Below are 21,563 nucleotides of genomic sequence, written 5' to 3'. Positions count from 1 at the left end.
TTTTTATTTTAGCTATTCTAGTGAGTGTGAAGTGGTATTTCAATGTGGTTTTGATTTATCTTTTCCTAATGACTAATAATGTTGACCTTCTTTTCATATGCTTATTGGCTGTTTATCTTCTTTGAAGAAATATCTTTTCAAATCCTTCTCATTTTTTACTTGGATTTATTTGTCTTTTATTGTTGAGTTATAAAGCGTTTTCTTATATATTCAGGATACAGCTCTCTTATCAGATGTATGATTAGCAAATATCTTCCCCATTTTGTGAATCATCTTTCACTTTCTTGATGGTGTCCGTTGAAACACAAAAGTTATTAATTTTGATGAAGTCCAGTTTGTTGATTTTTTTTCTTTTGTTGCTTATGCTTTTGGTGTCATATCTAACAAGCCACAGCTTACCCCAAGGCCATGGAGATTTACTCCTATGTTTTTTTTTTTCTGAACATTTTATAGTTTCAGCTGTTAACATTTAGGTCTGTGATCCATTTTGAGTTGATTTTTATAGATGATGAGAGGTTAGGGTCCAATATCATTCTTGTGCATGTAAACATTGCATGTAGATATTCACTTATCCCATCACCATTTGTTGAAAGGCTATTCTTTGCCCCCATTGAATTGTCTCAGCACCCTTGGTGAAAATCAGTGGGCTGTAGATGTGTGGATTTATTTCTGGGCTCTCGATTCTATTGGTCTATATATTCTATCCTTATACCAGTACTGCACTGTTCAATTAGTGTAGTATTACATTGACGGATTTTTGGATGTTAAACCAAGCTTGCATTTCTGGAACAAATCCCACTTGATCATGTTGTGTAATTCTTTACCTATGTTGCTGGATTTGGTTCATTAGTATTTTGTTAGGATTCTTGCATCTATGTTTGTAAAGGCTATCAGTCTGTAGTCGTCTTTTGTCGTGATGCCTTAGCCCGACTTTGATACCAAGATAATACTGTCCTCCTAGAATGAGTAGGGAAGCACGCTTTTTTAATTTTCTGGAAGAGACTATGAAGAATTGGTATTTATTATCTTTAAATTTGTAAGCATTCTCTAATGAAATCCCGCACACACTTAGGGTTCACTTTTGTCATTGCTGTTTGTTTGTTGACTTTCCTTCATCAATTCTGTAAAGTCTGTCTACACTGCCATGTCTAGCCACTTCAGTCTCTGTTGGGTTAGCTTAGTGTTCAGGTAAAAATTGAACAGGCATTTCCAAATGCCTTGATCCTGTATTCTTGACCCTTTGCTGAGGGATTTATACAGGGTCTGAAGGTGGGGCAGAGGTGAAAGATTAGGATCTCTTCTGGACATGTGCAGAGCCCTACACGTGCGTGTGTCCTTTTAGATGCCCTCGAATATGTCAGTCAGATCTTTCCCCAGTACCCCATGGCCATATTATTTCCCAGCTTTTTCCTAGTTTTTAGCTAGCCTCTTGTTTTCCCCTACTGGTATCAGCACCTCAGACAGCTGCAGTATTAAATCATTGCTGCCGATTATTTCTGGAAAATGTCCTACGGATAGGGTTTTTACCACTGAGTGGGCTCGAAGTGAGGTCCATTAACAGCAAGCCCTGCCAGTGAGGTTTTTCCACAGAGCTGTCAGACAGCTCAAGGAGTGACAGTTGTATGCAGATGAGAATTGACTTCTCGAGAAGCTCCTAACCCAGTCTTTCCCTTCCAGTGGCTGCTAGGCTGCTGGTTTTCAGAGCCACCCCAGACATGGGCAGGGGTGATGGGAATAGGGTGAGTTTAAATGCCGCACAACTCTGTTTTCACTGAGATTCGGATTATTTCTGAAGTAGGTACTCTTGCCATTATGGCAAGCCTTTGGTTCCTTTTCCAGAATTCTATAAAAATTGCCTTTGACAATTTGTGCTGGTGGTCTCATTGCTTTTATGGAAGAGCAGATTGTCAGAGGGTATTCCTCTGCCATTCCAGAAGTCCCTCCACCTTATTTAAAAAAAATTTTTTTTTCAACGTTTATTTATTTTTGGGACAGAGAGAGACAGAGCATGAACGGGGGAGGAGCAGAGAGAGAGGGAGACACAGAATCGGAAACAGGCTCCAGGCTCCGAGCCATCAGCCCAGAGCCCGACGCGGGGCTCGAACTCCCGGACCGCGAGATCGTGACCTGGCTGAAGTCGGACGCTTAACCGACTGCACCACCCAGGCGCCCCCCTCCACCTTATTTTAAACACCAAAAATTGTAAGCAATTCAAACATCCACCTTCGTAGGATAAATTATGGTATATTCATACAATGGAATACTATAGCAATGAAGATGAGTGAACTATTGCATTCAACAACATGAATGAATTTCATGAACATAATGTTGAGTGAAACACCAAAAATTTTAATTTTATCTTATTCAAGAACAAATGTAGACTTGCTAGCTTTTTATCTATTTTTGTAAACTGAACACGCCCATGAACTTGTACCCAGAATGTTCTTCATGCCCCTTTCCAAATAACCTGTTTCTAAACCTTGATATAATTTGAATTATTTAGTGTATACTTTTTTGTGTCTGGCTTCTCTCACTCAACATTATATTTATGAAATTCATTCATGTTGTTGAATGCAATAGTTCATTCATCCTCATTGCTATAGTATTTCATTGTATGAATATACCACAATTTATCAATCCTATGTAGGTGGACATTTGGATCGCTTACAATCTGGGGTTGTTACAGTGCATTCTGCACATATATTTTTGCAAACATATGTGCATATTGTTGTTAGATATATACCTAGAAATGGAACAACTGGGCCGTTTGTTATATGAATGTTAACTGTGGATGCAGTCAGTTTTCAAAGTTGGTACACCAATTTACATTCTCACAGTAGTGAAAAGTATTAAATGTACCTAGTATCCTTGCCATACTTGGTATTATTTGACTTTTTCATTTTAATCATTCTGATGTGCATGTATGGGGTCACATTATGACTTTAATTTGAACTTAATGCATTTGGTCCATTTTTATGGTGTTATCTGCTTTTTTCTAATTAATTTGTAGAAATCTTTTATATTTTGTATATCAATATATTCTGTGTAGATTTACAAATATCTCCTTCCACTCTGTGACTTGTCTTTTCCTTCTTTTTTTCTTAAGTTTATTTATTTATTTTTGAACGAGAGAGAAAGTAGAAGTGAAGGAGGGACAGAAAGAGAGAGGGAGAGGGAGAGAATCCCAAGCAGGCCCCACACTGTCAGTGCAGAGCCTGATGCAAGGCTCAAACTCACAACATGAAAGCATGACCTGAGCCGAAATCAAGAGTCGGACACTTAACCAAATGAGCTACCCAGGTGCCCCATGTCTTTTCCCTCTTTAAATGGTAGTGTTTCAATGGAGTACTATGTGGCAATGAGAAAGAATGAAATATGGCCCTTTGTAGCAATGTGGATGGAACTGGAGAGTGTGATGCTAAGTGAAATAAGCCATACAGAGAAAGACAGATAACATGTTTTCACTCCTATGTGGATCCTAAGAAACTTAACAGAAACCCATGGGGGAGGGGAAGGAAAACAAAAAGAGGTTAGAGTGGGAGAGAGACAAAGCATAAGAGACTCTTAAAAACTGAGAACAAACAGGGTTGATGGGGTGTGGGAGGGAAGGGAGGGTAGGTGATGGATATTGAAGAAGGCATCTTTTGGGGTGAGCACTGGGTGTTGTATGGAAACCAATTTGACAATAAATTTCATAAAAAAAAATAAATGGTAGTGTTTGATAAAGAAAATTTTAGTAAACTTGATGTTATTTAATTTATCAATATTCTTTGCTATTTACGTTTAGTATTTATCGGATCCTGTTAAGATTTTTTGCTGGCTAAAGGAAATCAAATGCAATAAACTGATTTAATTTTTTCTGCAAAGTTTTAAAAGCACCTACGATTTATGAAGAATATTTTAGTCTACCTTGAAGAACAACAGTGCTTTCCCAAGAGTGTATTTTATGAACGATTGTCCTCTTTCATTCACAAAAGCATCCACAAAACATCAAGCCTTAGAATTTTTTGTTCTTTCCAATCAAACCCAGCAATTCCATTGAGTATATTTTCTCATCCCACTTGTTTCTACTGGACTGTCTTCTATTTTCAGAGATAACAGAGCCTATTAGATGTGAAATTCTCTAACTTTTTGCTCTCCACTCCTATCCCATAAAATAGATCTTCATCTGTATTTATTTCCCCTCTTCCTGCATCAGCGGAAGACATTTCATAGAAAGTGGGTCTATCCCACCTTAAAAAACAAAATAAAATTTGTATTCTCTAACCCCTACTAGTTATTATTCCCATCTCTCTCCTTCCTTAAAGAAGGAATATCTTACATATGTGATAAAATTGCACGGAACTAAATATACCCACACAATGAGTGAGTATACTACTGGTGAAATCTGAATAGGGTAGATGGATTGTATCCAATTCAATTTCCTGGTTGTGATATTGTAGTTTAGTCATGCAAGATGTTGCCATTGGAGGAAATTGGGTGAAGGTGTATTGGGTTGCACTGTATTATTTTTTTACAGCTGTATGTGAATCTACAATTACCTCAAAATAGAAAGTTAAAACAAAAGTCTTTCTGAAACTTATCCATAAGAGTAACCACCATTTATTGAGTGCTTGCTGTGTGCTAGGTACTGTTCTAAGCACTGTCAGGCAGATACTGTCGCTAACCTCATTTTATACATTGACAGAACAGGCATAGAGTGATGAAGTCACTTACACAGGGTCACCCAGCTCACACGTGGCAGAGCTTAGCATTCAGATCCGGGCAGCCTCGTTGCAAAGGTAGAGCTCTTCATTCGGCTACACGTCTTGTGTATGTATCTGCCTTCCTGCCACCTTGTCACACTTCAACCCACCCCTCCTAAATTTAGCTCCCATCCCAGTCACTCGGCTGAAACTGCTTTGCCTGGACCACCAAGTCTGTTACTAAATGGAATGGATTCTTCTGGGCCCTTACCTTTCTTCCCGCAGCCTTTGGTATTGTTCATGCATTCAGCCAGTATTTACCGAGCACAGGGTGCCAGACTCTGCTTTTCTGTTACAGCTGAAGGATGTATGTATCTTCACTTGTTACAACTCGGGGATCAGAATTTTCGGGCCCTGCTGACTTGCTTGTGGGTGGTTGACAAGCCACCTTCTGTGTCCCATGCTTTTGTTTTTCTGTAGCTAAAACAGATCAGATTGTTGTTTTGTTTGTTTCACAGCATTTAGTGGGAATGACTATATTTAGATACTGTTTCCACTTCTCCCCAGACAGAAATCTGAACCTTTCCCAGCAGTTGTTGTGAATATGGATACATTAAGAGAGCCAAATCCTGAAGTATTTTACCCCTTCTTATATAATTATTAATGACAAATGATTAATGATACAAATGATCTGAAAGTTGCCTTTGACTCTTTACCTACCTTTTTCTGTATAAGAATAATTTGGATTAATTATTCTTATGCCCCTTATATGGAAATACCAGGAAGATCACTGTATAATATTAAGTAGGTTTCATTCCATATGTTCAAATAAAAAAGCCACTCCAAGGAAAATACTTGATTTCATGAAAACACGGTGGAAGCTTTTTGCATATCATCAAAACTGAGCATTGAAGGCCAAGTTGAAGGAAAGGAGTCAGTCGTCTTGTCTCTTTCTACATATGCATGGTTATTTTTCTGTATTTTCATTCCTTTCCCTAATTCGGTAAAGGAGAAAAAAAATTTTCTCCTACTTCTTCATGCCAAGAAAACAACTCTTGTTTTATTAGTTCTAATGGGAATGTGTTTTGCTTGATGATTGGAAGCAACTATAATCCTCCTGCTCCCATGCAGGGTTACTGTTTTTGTCTGTTAGCTGTTTGTTTACAGCAGCAGTTAGCAATTTGTATGGACAGTGCTGTTCTCAATGAAACCCAAATGCCTCTTGGAAGAAAGATGACGGATTCAGCCCAGTGACTTGCAAAACTTTAAAAGCAATTCCTTGTCAAACATGTGAAAAACAACTCTTCCCTCTCCATGACTCGAGGAAAAAAATGAGAAACTATCTTACACCAGATGGTGATTCCTTGCTAGTAAAATGGGCCCGGGCTGACTGGGCCCCAGTGCTTCATGTTCCCTTTGCAAAACCCACAAAGAACACATTTGGGGCCACTTTTCAGAGTTGGCAACAGTCTCTGCTTTTTAAGGAAATCATATGGACACCAAAAAAAGCCACAGTGGATGAAGGGCTCGGAATCCCCAGAGTCCAGAAATGGGATACTTAGCCCTTAAATTCTAAGTCATCAATTGGAACCTGGCCTGGACCCAGGAATCATCCCAGCTGTTGCCAGGTTTGGTTACTTGATTAAATTTGGTTAAAACAAATTGAGAAAAGGTTATATTCTCTTGTTGACTACAGCTCTTTTTAAAAAGAAGATGGAGGGAGGAGGAGAGGGAGAATGGAGCACAAAAGAAGAAGGAAGGAGGAGAAAAATGGAAACTAAACAAAACAAAACAAAACAAAACACCTTTGGAATGATGACGTGATTAGCAAATTTCTAATTACTCCAGATCTAAGAGATTCAATCACTGATTTTGAGGCCAGAACCTTCCTCTCCTAATACTATTTACATGTAAGGTATTATAGTTGCTTTCACATATTTATAAGTTATTTAAAGAGGATTTGAGTGTGTGTGTGTGTGTGTGTGTGTGCATGCATGTGTCAATTTTCTGGCTTTTTAAAGATGGAAAGGATGCGTCGGAAATAATGAAGCCCTTTCACTGACGACGTTGAAGCAGAGTCTGGCCAGCCACTTGCTAGGGATGTCGTGAAGATCTAAACACTAGAATAGTAATTGTATTGGTTAGTTTTAAATTTTTCTTCTTCATCTCAAATGCTGTGCATTATGAATCAGCCCCCTTTGCCTGTCGTTTTTTAAATTACCTTGATTTGCACTTTCCGTCACTTGAGGTAACACCTGTTTACTTTTGCCTTCTATGCAAGAAAACGTTGACCACCTTCGCTAACGTTCTGTTTTATTTCTTTAGGTGTCTGAACACACACAGTTGAGTTGGATCCTTACCTGCCTGGTCAGACTGCCCCGGTTACAGCATTTACACCAGTGGAAGGTAAATGCTGGTGATCTGATTAATAAATAAGGAGTTCAAAGCTATTTTTTTCTCCTGTTTATATTTGTGTTCGGCTCTGGGAATCCTGCGTTTACTCGCCTCCCTGGTCTGTTACTCACTAGTGGCTAGAACGGCATTTTAACCTCTCTGCCTCAGGGTCCTAAATGGGAAGTAAGAGAGTTCTCCAAAATTTCAACTTAAAAACAGGATAGGGGAGCCGAGGTGTCTCAGTCGGTTGAGCGTCCGACTGCGGCTCAGTCATGATCTCACGGTTGGTAGGTTCAAATCCCCTATTCGGGCTGTGTGCTGACAGCTCAGAGCCTAGAGCCTGCTTTGGATTCTGTGTCTCCCTCTCTGCCCCCCTCCCTGCTTATGCTCTGTTTCTGTCTCTCTCTCTCTCTCTCTCTCTCTCAAAAATAAACACTTAAAAAAAGTTTTAATAAAAAAACAGGATAAAAATGTCCAACTTATTAACTATTTGATTTTATCTGTGTAGGTTGAATCAGAGCGATCTTTGGATAGATTTGGTAATGACTTAGAACATTATAATTAACAGACAGTCACAATTTCTGGATTACTGGGCTCTGAAGTTGCCTCCCATCTCCACTGTAATTAACTGGCAGTCAGGCTCAAATGTTTCCATTGTGGGGAGAAGAAACAACATATTTTATTTAACATTTATACAGGTTGAGTCCAGGCAACAGTTCAAACCCACAGAAAAATGAAGGCTGTACTTTTTCTAGAAAGCTCAACTGAGAAAGTGGATAATTCATAGTACTTCACTCCCATTTATTTTTGCAGTTGCATAACCTGAGGGTAGGTAGCCCCCATGTACGTCAGCCTTGAATTTCAGTTTCAAGCTTCTTTCCAGCATATTTTCAGGGCCATTGGTTTCTTCAAAAGCTGGTCCAGAAACCTCCACGTGAGTCTCAGCAGGAATCAGAGCTTTCAAGTGGCCGCGCCTAAGTAAGAGGTAGAGTTAATACTGCAGAATCATTACCTGCCAGGAATTAGAAACAAAATTTTTTAATGTTTTCTACCATACCTTGGTTTTAGGCAAGACTTTGCCATTTGATCATAATACTCTAAGTTGAATACTGCAATCCGTTTTATAAGAACTGAGTACTAACTTAATGGGAAATGTTCCCACTTTAAAATCGTGTCCTTAGGGGCGCCTGGGTGGCTCAGTCGGTTGAGCGTCCGACTTCACCTCGGGTCACGATCTCGCGGTCCGTGAGTTCGAGCCCCGCGTCAGGCTCTGGGCTGATGGCTCAGAGCCTGGAGCCTGCTTCCGATTCTGTGTCTCCCTCTCTCTCTGCCCCTCCCCCATTCATGCTCTGTCTCTCTCTGTCTCAAAAATAAATAAACATTAAAAAAAAAAATTAAAAAAAAATAAAATCGTGTCCGAGGAGCTCCTGATAACGCATTACTAGTGAATGCACAAGATGGTTTCCCCCACTACCCAAAACTAGAACATTCCTCTTTCATAAGCCACAGTGGAGTAGAACCAAGAAGCAAGTACTACTTCATAAAGGTGAAAATCCTCTTCCGATTTCTTCCAGTTATCAAAAGCAGGCACTACTGTAAGTCTTTTGCAAAAGCAAAGTGGCATAATGAGAACTTTCAGGTAGCAGGGGAAACCTGTATTCTGGAGAAGCCTTCTCTCCAGTCCGTGATATTTTATTTGTGGGGAAAAACATGGGTTTCAAATGCCAGCCTTATCCTAGAGCATGTTGCTGCCTTCTCTGGTCATTCCTTCATTAACAAATACCATCAAGTCTCATATCACATCAGGCGCTGGGGTTACAGCAGTCAACAGGAGGGACAGAGCCACTCTCATGAGGCTTGTCGTCTATTTGGCCAGAGACAATTACACAAGCCATCAGAAAGTGTGAACAGTGATCAGAGGGGAGAGTTCCAGGACTGTAGAAGGATCTCCGAGCACCTAGCTTGGTTTTGATTAGGGGGGATAGTAGGGTAGAAAGGTGGGGTCAGTGTTGCTTGAGGTCAGGGTTATTTGGAAGATTCTACAGGGGGTAACACAGATGTAAGGCATCTGAGGCACATAATAGACACTCAATAAATATTAATGCTCTCCACATCTCCCCCTTCCTTTGTAATTTCGAGATCCAGTATTCTAATATAGAAAGACTATGAAGCTAATGCAGTAACAGTTTTTAAAAACTGGGTTCTTTTCCCATTTGCTCATTTCCAAATTGAGCTTTCATCATCTTTACCCAGTGATCATTGCAAACTGGGCTTTGTAGTGGACATTATAATCAAGAGATGTACTGAAGGAATTATACGTTCAAACTTTCAAGTTTCCTTTGAATACCTTATAGCATTAGATGCTATAAGCCAGAAACTACTTGAAGTAACCTAAAGAGTTAACTTTGTACCTGACTTGTGGAACATTGACATTAAGAGGGTTAAAGAGGAGCTGTTGCTTTTCAAACCCAGACTCAAAGGGTGTTTCTGCATGTTGGTTGGGGAAACCCGAGTGGTGAGCCCATGAACTTGGTCCTCAGAATCATGCAAGTGTATATATTCAGTTGTTCAGTTCATTCAGAAATAATCAGATCTCAGGGAAGTGATTCATATTAACTAAATGAATAATATCTGTACACCAAAATAACCATGTATCATTTTACAAGAGAGATGCAATGACCAGTAAACTGTACGCAATATTCCCTATTAAGTAGTTCTGCCCAGAGCACTGTTACCAAATGTTCTGCCCAAATTACCTGTTATCAATGCTTAGCTGTGGCAAGGGAAATGCTATCACTAGGGCTTATGTTCGGTGGGTACGTACTCATAGCTTGTGGTTGGTATCCATTAATTAATTAAATACTTGTCGTATCTCTTCTGGTGTTACTATCAGCTTCCCCATTAAGAAAACAGTTTTCGTCTATACAGTCTGTCTTGTACACTGGAATCACTTTATGCCCTCTAGTTTTCAGTGCCTACAGATCAAGACAGATTCACAATTGATTAGATTAAAAATTTCTCTTAGTTACGTTTTTTAAATGCCACAACTTTTTGTTTTTGGTTTGGTTTGGCTTGGTTTTTTAAAGAATTTTTTTTTAATGTTTATTTATTTTTGAGAGAGACAGAGAGAGAGAGCATGAGAGGCAGAGAGGCAGAGAGAGAAGGAGACACAGAGCCCGAAGCAGGCTCCAGGCTCTGAGCGGTCAGCACAGAGCCCGATGTGGGGCTCAAACTCACAGACCATGAGATCATGGCCTGAGCTGAAGTCGGACGCTTAACCGACTGAGCCACCCAGGCGCCCCTTGGCTTGGTTTTTTAAATGTGATTTGAAGGGGGACCTTACATTTTGGTCAACAGCACAGGGTGAAACTTTCTGGGAGGTTTCCACAGACATGATATGGTGTTTGATGTTAACTTATCAAATTAATTAATTTGTAGGAATCTTATTTCATTATATTTTCTGACCTTACTTGTGAAATATGGAGTTCATCTGATTTGGAAACTGGAAACCCCCCCTTTTTTTTCATTTTATTTGTGTATTTTTTAATGTTTTAATTTACTTTTGAGAGACAGAGAGTGCAAGCAGGGGGGTGGGGCAGAGAAAGAGGGGGACGGAGGATCCAAAGCAGGCTCTTGCTGACAGCAGCGAGCCTGACGCGGGTCTCGAACCCAGAACCATGAGATCATGACCTGAGCCGAAGCCAGACACTTAACTGACTGAGCCCCCAGGGCTCCCCAAAAACCAGAAACTCTTATATGCTTGTTTTAATTAAATGGATAAGAAATAGTGGCCGTGCAGGACCCGTTAGAGGGGCAGTGGTGAAGTAAATGTCCCTTATTCCTGCCTGAGCCTGCAGCATGAAGACAAGCCAGCCCCATGGCTAGTGTTGCTAAAAGGAACTGAGATATAATGCTAGTCCTGGTAGCTTCAGACTACCTTTTGCGTGCTTTAAAGATTTCTTTATTTAGCAGTATAATTAGGTGCATGTCGGATTTCATTCTCTCCTCTCTCTTCACCGCACAGGCAAAGACTGCCACCCAGAAGCACGGCGGAACCGCGGGCCTGCTCACGTACCCAGTGCTCCAGGCCGCTGACATTCTGCTGTACAAGTAAGGAGCAGAGCTTACCTCTGGTCTCACACGTACTCATGCTGACAGGAGAGTGAACCGATCCCGAAAAGATTTGGTTCGTGGGGCAAGGGGACATAGAAAGGATTGTGTGAATCAGTTCGCATCTATTCCCCAGTAGGAGGTACAAAATGATAGAAGTATGTTTCCATGTGGAACGAGTAACGTTAAGGGCTAACACCTAAATAGCACTGGCTACGTGTTCAAAACTGTCATAAGTGCTTTATGTGCATTAGCCCACTGAATCTTCACCAAACCTTGTAAAGATAGCACGACTACCATCCCCATTTCACAGATGAGGAAATTAAGTTAGTGATTTGCCCAAAATCATGTAGCTAGCAAAGCTTGGACCCAGGACTTGAGCGTAGAAAGTTTGAGTGCAGAGTTTTTGTGCTCTTTTTTTTTTTTTTTAATGTTCCTTTATATTTAAAAAAAAAAATTTTTTTTAACATTTATTTATTGTTGAGAGACAGAGTGCAAGCAAGGGAGGGGCAGAAAGAGGGAGACACAGAGTCCTAAGCAAGCTCCAGGCTCTGAGCTGTCAGCACAGACACGGGGCTCAAACTCTTGAACCGTGAGATCATGACCTGAGCTGAAGTTGGACACTCAACCGACTGAGCCACCCAGGCGCCCCAATGTTTCTTTGTATTTTGAGAGATAGAAGGAGAGACAGATTGTGAATGGAGGAGGGGCAGAAAGAGAGGGAGACACAGAATCCAAAGCAGGCTCCAGGCTCTCAGCATGGAACTCAAAGCGGGGTTCGAACTCACGAACTGTGAGATCATGACCTGAGCCGAAGTCGAATGCCTAACCCCCTGAGCCACCCAGGCACCCCGAGTTTTTGTGCTCTTAACCACTCTGTAATATCTACTTCCCTGGTAATAATTAAACTTCAGGGGTTTTAAGTGTTGACTTCTACAATCTAGACTCTCAAGCAAGGCAGTTTAATACAACTTGTCTGCAATTATGGCAGTCAACCCATGCTTTCCAAGACCTTAGCGGCTAGCCGCATGGACTGTTGACAGAGGAACTGAATTTTAAATTGTGTTTCAGTGAAATTAATTTAAGTTTGAATGGCCACCTGTGCAAGTTTTTCAGCATGATGTAGAGTTGCTCTGCTTGTCCTGGACCCACAGTCCTTGCAGTCAGCCAGTGCTGTCCTTTACGGCCTCAAACCCTACAACCAGAGGCCGCCAAGGCCTGCCCTCTCTGACTGCTGGCCAGAGCTTCTGACCTCATCCCTCTCCCAGTTCTTCCCTGCCATCCCCAAGTCACCTCCCTCAGCCCTCCCTTTGGCCTTCTAGAGAGAAAACTTCCCAATCAGCGCGCGCATAGCCAAGCCTTGCTACTATGAACACTTTTGATGAAAAAGAGAAACTCCGTGAATCTTTTCCCCCCTCTACGGCCTTGATCCTTCCCTAGGAAAACTAGAATTCTTTGCATGTAATTATGATAACAGCATGGAGATGATTGGATATGTACCTTGTACTATGACCCCAGAGCCCTTGTGCAATTAAGATGGAAACAGCAGAAGAACAGCCTCTTAGCTTTACAAATAAGGAGTGTCCTTTACTACACGCAGGCTATCTTTAACTCCGTTTAAAACGTACACATAAGGGGGTGCCTGGGTGGCGCAGTCGGTTAAGCGTCCGACTTCAGCTCAGGTCACGATCTCGCGGTCCGTGAGTTCGAGCCCCGCGTCGGGCTCTGGGCTGATGGCTCAGAGCCTGGAGCCTGTTTCCGATTCTGTGTCTCCCTCTCTCTCTGCCCCTCGCCCGTTCATGCTCTGTCTCTCTCTGTCCCAAAAATAAATAAACGTTGAAAAAAAAATTAAAAAAAAAAAAACGAACACATAAGGATTGTATGTTGTTTGTTGTATTAACTTGAATGCTGGATTCCCAACAGCATTTACTACTTATAGCAAACTTTTGACTTAGCCTGGAAAACCCAGAACACTTTTCTCCAGGAGTAGCAAAATGAAAGTCTAATAAAGATCTAACATATCTTCCAGCAAAGTGGCACGTTTTCTCACCTGTAAAATGGGAATCGTGATTATCATGCACAGGATTATTAAGGGATTAACATGAACTATGGGCCAGGAAGTGCTGTGCCTGGGATCTGTCAGTTGGTCATAACTAGTGATGATTGTCTTTAAGGATTACAAACTCATGTGAAATTTCACTTCCCAGGGGGTCTTCTGTGTAGAAGCAAAGGCTGAGATTTTTTGGCACCAGAATATCGAGCCAGTTGATTTCCTTAACAGTTCAAGAACTACAATGTAAAAGTCCTCTAAGCTCAGGGCTGTGAAAAAAGAATAAACTTGAACAAAAGTGACTGCCTCCTTTGTGATACCAGGGAGCACAGAGAGGGAGGGAACTTTTCAGGGCTCTCTTTCATTTTCCTAGCTTTACAGATACAGCCCAGTGAGGTTGAGCAGTTTATCCAAAGCTGCACAGCCTGTCAATGGACAGGGAAGCATCAGAGCATGATTATGGCCTCCTGAGGCCTGTGCTGACCCTCCTTAAGGAGTCAACAGTTATATTAGGGGGCAAGATCATCACATAAGTAACTAGGACAATACAAGGTCATATATACTGAAGTGATGACAAATTTATTTTTACCAGTTGCCCAAAAGACAATTGGCAGGATGATAAAATCCTGCAGTTTCTTTCATCTATAAAGTGGGCCAATGGGACATAGCTCAGGGGTTATTAAACAAACTATGTGTGAGTTGACATCACCTACTATATGCTCACTACACACGTTTTAAAAGTACAAGCAACATTTTAAAAGGCTGACATTGGCAAAAGTAGCCCAAGGTCCCCAAATCTGACACATATTCTGCTTAAGCTTGTGGATGTCTTCTTCGCTTACAGAAAACAGTAAGTATTTCAGATGTGGCTGGTATACTTGAAGAACTTTCAGTAGCTTCCTGCCTCACTTTGCCCTGACACTAGCAAGTTCTCATAGTTAGTTAATGCTTCCAAGGATAAATAATATCTTTCTAGCATCAGCTACCCTCCAGCCCACTCTCTGGAAGCAAAGAAGTTATCATACTATATATAAATATTCCTTTTTTGACTTCTGATCCAGGGGCGCCTGGGTGGCTCAGTTGGTTGAGCATCCGACTTCGGCTCAGGTCATGAACTCATGGTTTGGTTCATGAGTTCGAGCCCCGCGTCGGGCTCTGTGCTGACAGCTCAGAGCCTGGAGCCTGCTTCGGATTCAGTGTCTCCCTCCCTCCTTCTCTCTCTCTCTCTCTCTCTCTCTCTCTCTCCGTTCCTCCCCTATTTGCATTCTGTCTCTCTCTCTCTCTCCATCTCAAAAATAAAGATTAAAAATATTAAAATAGCGGATATTTGAAGAGAGACAAAATACCCAAAATTAGCATTTGCTCATAGTATTATTTTGCATCTGCATTATTTTTCTGAATATTCAATTTCAAATAACTAGCTATCTGTTGAGTAAATGTTTCTCTCTCACTTTCTCTCTTTCTCTACACACACACACACACACACACACACACACAGTTGTAATGAACATACAGCAAATACATGTTAAGTACTTGTACTGCTGCTAACCCAGAGAAAGGCACCATGTATGGACGTGAGGCAGAGGGAAAGAAGGAATCAACATGAGGGCAGCATTATTTGGCAGTCACTGTACTAGCCACAGCACACCTGTCATCTATTCAGAGTTTGGGACAGCTCTGTAAGGTAGGTAAGTGATATTATCCCCATTTTTGAGATAAAGAAGTGAAATTTTAGAGCAGTGCCACAAAGTCTGCTCAGATAGAGATGACAGTGGTTACCTGGGCCAATCTGTTTCTCTCTCTCAAGAATGCAAACAGGGAAATGCAGGAAGAGGCTAAGAAGATAGTGAAAGCAAAAGCGGACACGACATAGGAAAAGGGGGAAACAGAGGCCTCAGGAACTGTGAGTCAACAGAACCAAGACCCACCAGGAACAGAGTATACAGAGTCTGATGACTGGTCGGAAACGTCACCCTTGGTAATATTCCAGAGAAGAGCGTAGTCAGCCCTAATGTCTGAGAATCAGAATCCGACCACTGCCATTGAGGACAGCGGAGATAATCAGTTCCTGAAACTGCTTTGGAGACTTCTGGCTGTTGAACTACATCCTTTCTCTATGAGGCCGGTCTGCCCCCAATTTGTATGACATCCTGAAAGCTGCCGGCCACATCCTCACCCACAACTGCCAAGCAGTAGTGTCTCCTCTTGGTCTTTCACTTTCCAGCTCTGCGGCAAGTGCCTGCGGTAAACCAGAAGCCTCTGGAAATGTGGCTTGCAGGCTGCTAGCCCCTGGAAATAGAGAAATTGCCTAGAAGGGAGAGGGTGGGGCTGAGATGTCAACAGATAACCCAGGACACTCTCCTGAAAGCAACAGGAAGCTCTTTGTGATTTTCAGGACAGCGTGAGATGATCTGATTTATACTTTTAAAAGTCAACTGATGGAAGTACACAGAGTGAGTTGCAGGGGCCAAGAGCAGCTGGGACAGTCTGTTCGGGGCTCTTTCGCTAGTCTGTCTGGACCATGATGGTGTCGGTGAAGATGAAGAGAGTAGGCAAATTTAGGAGATTTGGGGAGGAAGGAGGGATAGAGCTTCCCAATGCCGTGGTGGGTATGAGAAGGGGGTCTCGGTGACCCCACATTTCTGACTCGTGGCTGGATGGATGGTGTCGCCATCCATGGAGACTGGGAATACCGTAAGTGGACTAGCCAGAGGAATTTATAACTTCACGTGGTGTTTTCTCTCCTCAACTTCACTAGAGGTAAAAATCTTCATCGTATCTCTCACAAGACCCAGCACCAGGCCATGCACATCATAGTCCCGAAGTCGGGAAAGAATCCCTGAATTAGACATCATTACAGTATATCCAACAAGCAGCCAGTGATGGTGAATTCATCCTTTGCAAAAGGAAAAACAGCACCAAACTCCACCCCACCCAGGCTGGTTAGAGGCAACATCACTGAAAACTCACCAACCTAACTAAAGTAGGAAAAAAAGAGAGGAGGACAAAATTCTGTGAGCAGATATATGTAGGCAATGATTATTCATCTGGACACTAATTTTGCTGGAGGGTGGGGTGGATCCCGAGTAAATGTGGATACAACTAGGAACCGAACAAAAGGAAAAAACATGAGTTAGTCACCAGAGAAGAAGATCAGACACATTATTATGTGACAGAAGTTATAACAATCAAAATTATGAAAGGCTTTTGTTTTCTGTTGTATCGAAGGAAGCACAATCAGGATAAGTTTAAAAAAAAGAGAGAGAGAGAGGAAGGAAGGACGGAAGGAAGGGAGGGAGGGAGGAAGGAAGAGAAGGGAAAAAAAACTGGGGGAAAAAGATATTAATATGGATATCATTATATAGGGCATAAATTTTAAAAGAGCAGCTCTAAATTATCTGATGATGAGGACAGAGGTTGAAAATATGAAGAGAATAAGGCCCATAAGTGAGCAGAATCAAAGACAGGCTGAATTAATGTGAAGTGTGAACCCAATGAATGAGAAGTAAGGGCCAAGATAAATTATAGGAGGTGAGGAGAGCAGTAGGAGCAGAGGGAGAAAAGACTAGAAACAAACAAACTAAAATCAGAGGAAAAAGCCAAGCAGGGCAATAGGACCAGGTGAAAAAAATTAAAACTTTTTAATCCTTTTTTCAAAACAGCACAACCTCACAGAATTGTAAGAAAAGAGGCACGGATCTCACAGAAAGCCAAGAGGCATGCAGAGTCATTACGAAAACTAAATGTGTTTTCTGTTTAGGTTGGTTGCTTTGTGGATCTGGAACCATTTTGACATGTGGAAATATTCATTTTGATGTGCCTAAAGTGTATTGATTATGGTAATTGCTTTTTCTATGTTAGCTGCAGTCCATTGTGATTTCCTATGGGCTACTGTAATTGCTTTTTAACCTGCCCTGTTGGCTAATTTGGTTTGGGGGAGTCAAAGTGACCTCTGCGCGTCAGCCTGACTAGAATCACAAGACAGAAGAACCAAAGTCCAGTCAAAGAAGAGAAACGTAGGAGGGGGGTGTTGTGTGTGTTTACCTCCGAGAGGCGCGCATGCGGGCTTATGGGCACGGAAGGAAACCTAAAAAGGAACATGTTTGGTTTTACCACTTAGGAAGCCAGTGACTTTCTGTGTGGAAGAGAACAATGGACAAAGCCAAGCAACCATTTTGTAGAACTTCCTAAATTCATTTACTGACCTTAGACAAAGAGAAACCACTTCCTGATCCATCGTCATGGTCCCTGTGCTTTGCCTGTCCATTCATTATTCTGTCTCTGTTTTTGCTTAAATTAAAGGGGTTCTCAGAATTCCTATAACGTGCTATTTATACCTGGGGATTGCCTAATCAGATATGTGAACCATCAAATTTGTTTTCTATATGTATCAGGATCGCTCCCCAGGTCTGTGACTGTCTCTGGGATTATATGCTGGTATTTATGTTTGTGGTATAAATCACCTGGCAAAACAGGAAAGTGATCCTGGCTTGAAAAAAGTCACAATGTACCTCTCATCAAGGTCCCTGATAGTATCAGTCTTTTACCATTTCATACTTCATCATGTCAGATATTAATGAATGTCTATTATATCAACAGCTAGTGTTTATTGAGCTCTACTGTCCAGTATTATGCTTGCTTATCTCCTTTAATCCTTGAAACAATCTTATGAGGTAATAGGCACCATTATGACACCCAATTTACAGAAAAGTAGGAAGCTTGGCTATGGTAACTCACCTAGTAGCTGGTGGAGCTGGGATATGAACTCAGATAGTCTGACTTCTGACTCTGTGCTCTTATCTTATACTGATGACAAACCGATCTTACTATGATTTTTCGCTTGGTATAAATCTATATTGGTCACAGTGCCCTCCTCTTAAGATCATTCATTTATTCAATAAATATTGTCACTTGATCTGAACCAAAAGGCCGAGAAGCCATTACTTACTCAACAAATATTTGTTGAGCTCCTCAAATATGTCAGGCAACTCCTGTAGGTACTGGAAATAGATTCAAAAAGAAGACAAACAAGCTTTCTAAAAGCTCATTTTTCAGCCGGAGAGAAAACAATACACAATTAAATAAACAAGTGAAAGAACATAATTAGATTAGGATTAATACTATAAAGAAAATAAATAGGATATGTGGAAAAGAACAAGAGGGAGAAATCAACATTAGAGAGTATGGTTGGGGAAGGCTTCTCTGAGGAGGTGATATGTAGGCTGAGACCTGAAATAAAGGAGCCAGGCTGAGGCAGCTAAGGGAGGAACATTCCCAAATTCTGGAAGAGCCTCACACGCTCACCCAGGTCACTGATACGACCTGTTCGCGGGATTTCACTCCTTACTGCTCCTGACTCTTCTGTTTTGTGTTTGGTTTTCTTTATTTCATGAATTCACTTCTTCTCATTTGATCGGTTTTCTGTCACCACCTATGTTCTCCGTTTCGTGGTCCTGCTTTTATCTTGTGGCAGTGATGCCTTTTTGAATCCCATCGAGGGAACCAAGCAGTTTTCTTTTTTTTTTTTTTATGTTTATTTATTTATTTTTGAGAGAGAGTGAGCGAGCACATAAGTGGTGGAGGGGGAGAGAGAGAGGGAGACAGAGAATCCCAAGCAGGCTCCACACTGTTACCATGGAGCCCGACGTGGGGCTCAATCTCACGAACCTTGAGATCATGACTTGAGCTGAAATACAGAGTTGAACCCTTAACCAAGCAACGCCACCCAGGCGTCCCAAGCAGTTTTCTTTAAAATGCAAAACTATCTGTTTCTTGTAAAAGCTCGCTTTCAAATGTCTGATCTTCCTCAGGATCTAAAAGGTAAAGTCCCCCTTCCCTTGTTCCACAGTACTTTTCACGGTCCCATATTGGGCTCTTTTACTTGTCTGTCTGAATTTTATGGGCCGGGTGTTTTAAATCCATATTGGAACAAGGGAACCTTTCAAATAACGTCTGCCAGTCTACGAAAGGCCCTTGTGTCCACCTTCTGCCTCCCTGGCCGCTAGTTGAATTCCCTGCCCAGAATTCAACAGGAGGGCAGGACAGTGTGTCCGATTGCACATGCCAGTCAGCTAGGTTGGTACCGCTGGCCCGAGAGAGAGCTTTCTCCTACCACCTGTCTGGTTCTTTCACTCTCTGAACAGAGGCATTGCATGCAAAAGAGCCTTCACCAGGTTACACTGCTCCCATGTCGCTTTCTGCTTCAGTGTCTCACCTTCTGCGCTTCCCTTTTTCATTCAACACCTGTAACCTGAGTGCCGTCCTTCGCTGGCCGGGATGTGTTCTGTGTCCTGGGTCCGGCAGTGGCCAAGACAAACAAGGCCCTGCCCTCACGGAGCTCTCGTCCCATTCTTGCGAGGATACAATGCACCCTGACCTGCTCCTGCCGCCTCCGCCGCTTGTCTGGTTACTTCCTCTTGTCGTGACTGAGTGTCTAAAGAGTCAGGCTGATGAGACAAGGGCCGCCCTGGCGGCAGCAGAGGGGTGTCTGCCCCCATCCCGCGGGGGATGGGTTTCCGGCAATGGGGGCTCTCGCTCTGACCCTACATGGCCACCAGCTCCACCAGTCGCTCTTTTCAGTGCTTCTGTTGATCCTCACAGTTCATGAAAAGTCTTCTCAAATTCCGTCTTCAGGTGTAACTCTTGCTGCTAGTTTTAAGTTATTTATAGTTTCTTTGCCTTTATGGGTATTTTAATACGAAATTGACATAGGTTCTCTTGGAATATAGTGCCGACCTGCAATGTTGGCTCTCCGATGTTGAGTTGGGGAGTAAATGTGGGATAGTCAGTGCCAACGTCTAGCAGGAAGGCAGAGATATAGTCCTAAGCCTTCAGAGACACAGCAGAGCTAGAGGCATAGCCCCAGAATCATCAGAGGAGAAGGGACGTGTAGATCCCCAGGGGAAAGCTGATGAGCTCTCTAGTGATGAGAGAGAACCCGTGAGCCAAGATGATGTTTTTAGAAATATCAACACTTAAGGGACAAAAGGGAGAGAAAATAAGCCACACATTGTTCTCTGTTGATTCTGTTTCTTTTTTCCTCCCCTGTGAAAATTTATACATACATAAATAAATATTCATCAGGTCTTGATTATCCGCTTTGCCAAACAGATGACCCTGGGCTTTTTTCCCCTCACAAACGTCCCCTCTTTGGGGCCAAGCTAGAGAGAAGTTGGAATGAGAGTCAGGTCACGGGCGAACCTCTGGCTGCATAGGCAATGTTCATGAGCATCCTTCTGAAATACGGTGTAGTACCATTTTAGAATTATTCCCTACATAGCTACCGGTGTCTGAAGGCTTACAGACTTCAGGCAACTCCGCTAAGCACACGTTGTCTCATTTCACCTCCACAATAGTATGGGGTAAATATTATTACTCCCATTTATAGTGAGAAAGTTGCCTATGCTAGGAATTCTATGATTTACCCAAAGTCACACAAAACGAGAGTGGCAGAGTCAGGATTTGAAGCTCAGAGCCTGAGCTCTGAGGGCCATATTGCATTCCCACCCCACCCCACCCACACACCCACACACATGCACACAAACATGCACACATGCACACAGGGCAACTGCATGGGTATTTGAGGGGCTGCATGAAAACAACTAATATTCAGAGATTTTTTTTAAATAAATAAAATATAATACTTCCATGCTAAAGAAGTGTCAGAGTTGCTTTCAAACCTATACTTACTTACTCTAAACTTCAAAACATTTATCAGCATTCATTTTGGAAATATACTCTGCATTATTTTATGACAGAAACAAATATTAGTTTCATTAGCTGACAATCATACCTTGTTATTGACCAGAAAGTACTAAACATACATTCACCAGATTTACCTCCACAGGACTTTTGGGTTATTGTAAAAGATTATTTTTTTCACTCGAATCAAAATTTCCCACTATATGAATATTCAAAAGAATCTGCTACAAAATCATGTAAATTCTTTACGGTTCTGTAACTATAGCACAGGAATGTTCTTTTTTTTTTTTAATGTTTATTTATTGTTGAGAGAAAGAGTGCGAGTAGGGGAGGAGCAAAGAGAGAGGGAGACACAATCCGAAGCAGGCTTCAGGCTCTGAGCTGTCAGCACAGAGCCCAACACGGGGCTGGAACTCACAATCTGTGAGATCATGACCTAGGCCAAAGTCAGATGCTTAGCTGACTGAGCCACCCAGGTGCCCCAGCACAGGAATGTTCTTATGCAGCTATTAAAAATTTTTATTAATGAAGACCACATAGAAACATGGGAAATACCCATTATGTTAACATGAAAGATGGTATGCATATTATACTGCAATTATGTAAAAATATGCATCCAGAGA

The 21,563-nt window shown here is 41.8% G+C and overlaps 1 protein-coding gene across 4 annotated transcripts in view; it reads left to right on the top strand.

Moving 5' to 3' along the window:
- Positions 1–21,563, top strand: part of WARS2 (tryptophanyl tRNA synthetase 2, mitochondrial) — a 98,095-nt gene that overhangs the window by 70,847 nt on the left and 5,685 nt on the right. For all 4 annotated transcript variants that reach the window (XM_003990515.5, XM_045033361.1, XM_045033359.1 and 1 more), the window contains 2 exons: positions 7,011–7,091; positions 11,104–11,189. In XM_003990515.5, coding sequence (XP_003990564.3) covers positions 7,011–7,091; positions 11,104–11,189 — 167 coding nt within the window. The remainder of the gene's footprint in view (positions 1–7,010; positions 7,092–11,103; positions 11,190–21,563) is intronic.

Source organism: Felis catus, chromosome C1 (assembly GCF_018350175.1).
Source record: "Felis catus isolate Fca126 chromosome C1, F.catus_Fca126_mat1.0, whole genome shotgun sequence".
Lineage (NCBI taxonomy): Eukaryota > Metazoa > Chordata > Mammalia > Carnivora > Felidae > Felis > Felis catus.
The sequence above is the reverse complement of the archived record's forward strand: the minus strand, read 5'-3'. Positions and strand labels throughout refer to the sequence as shown.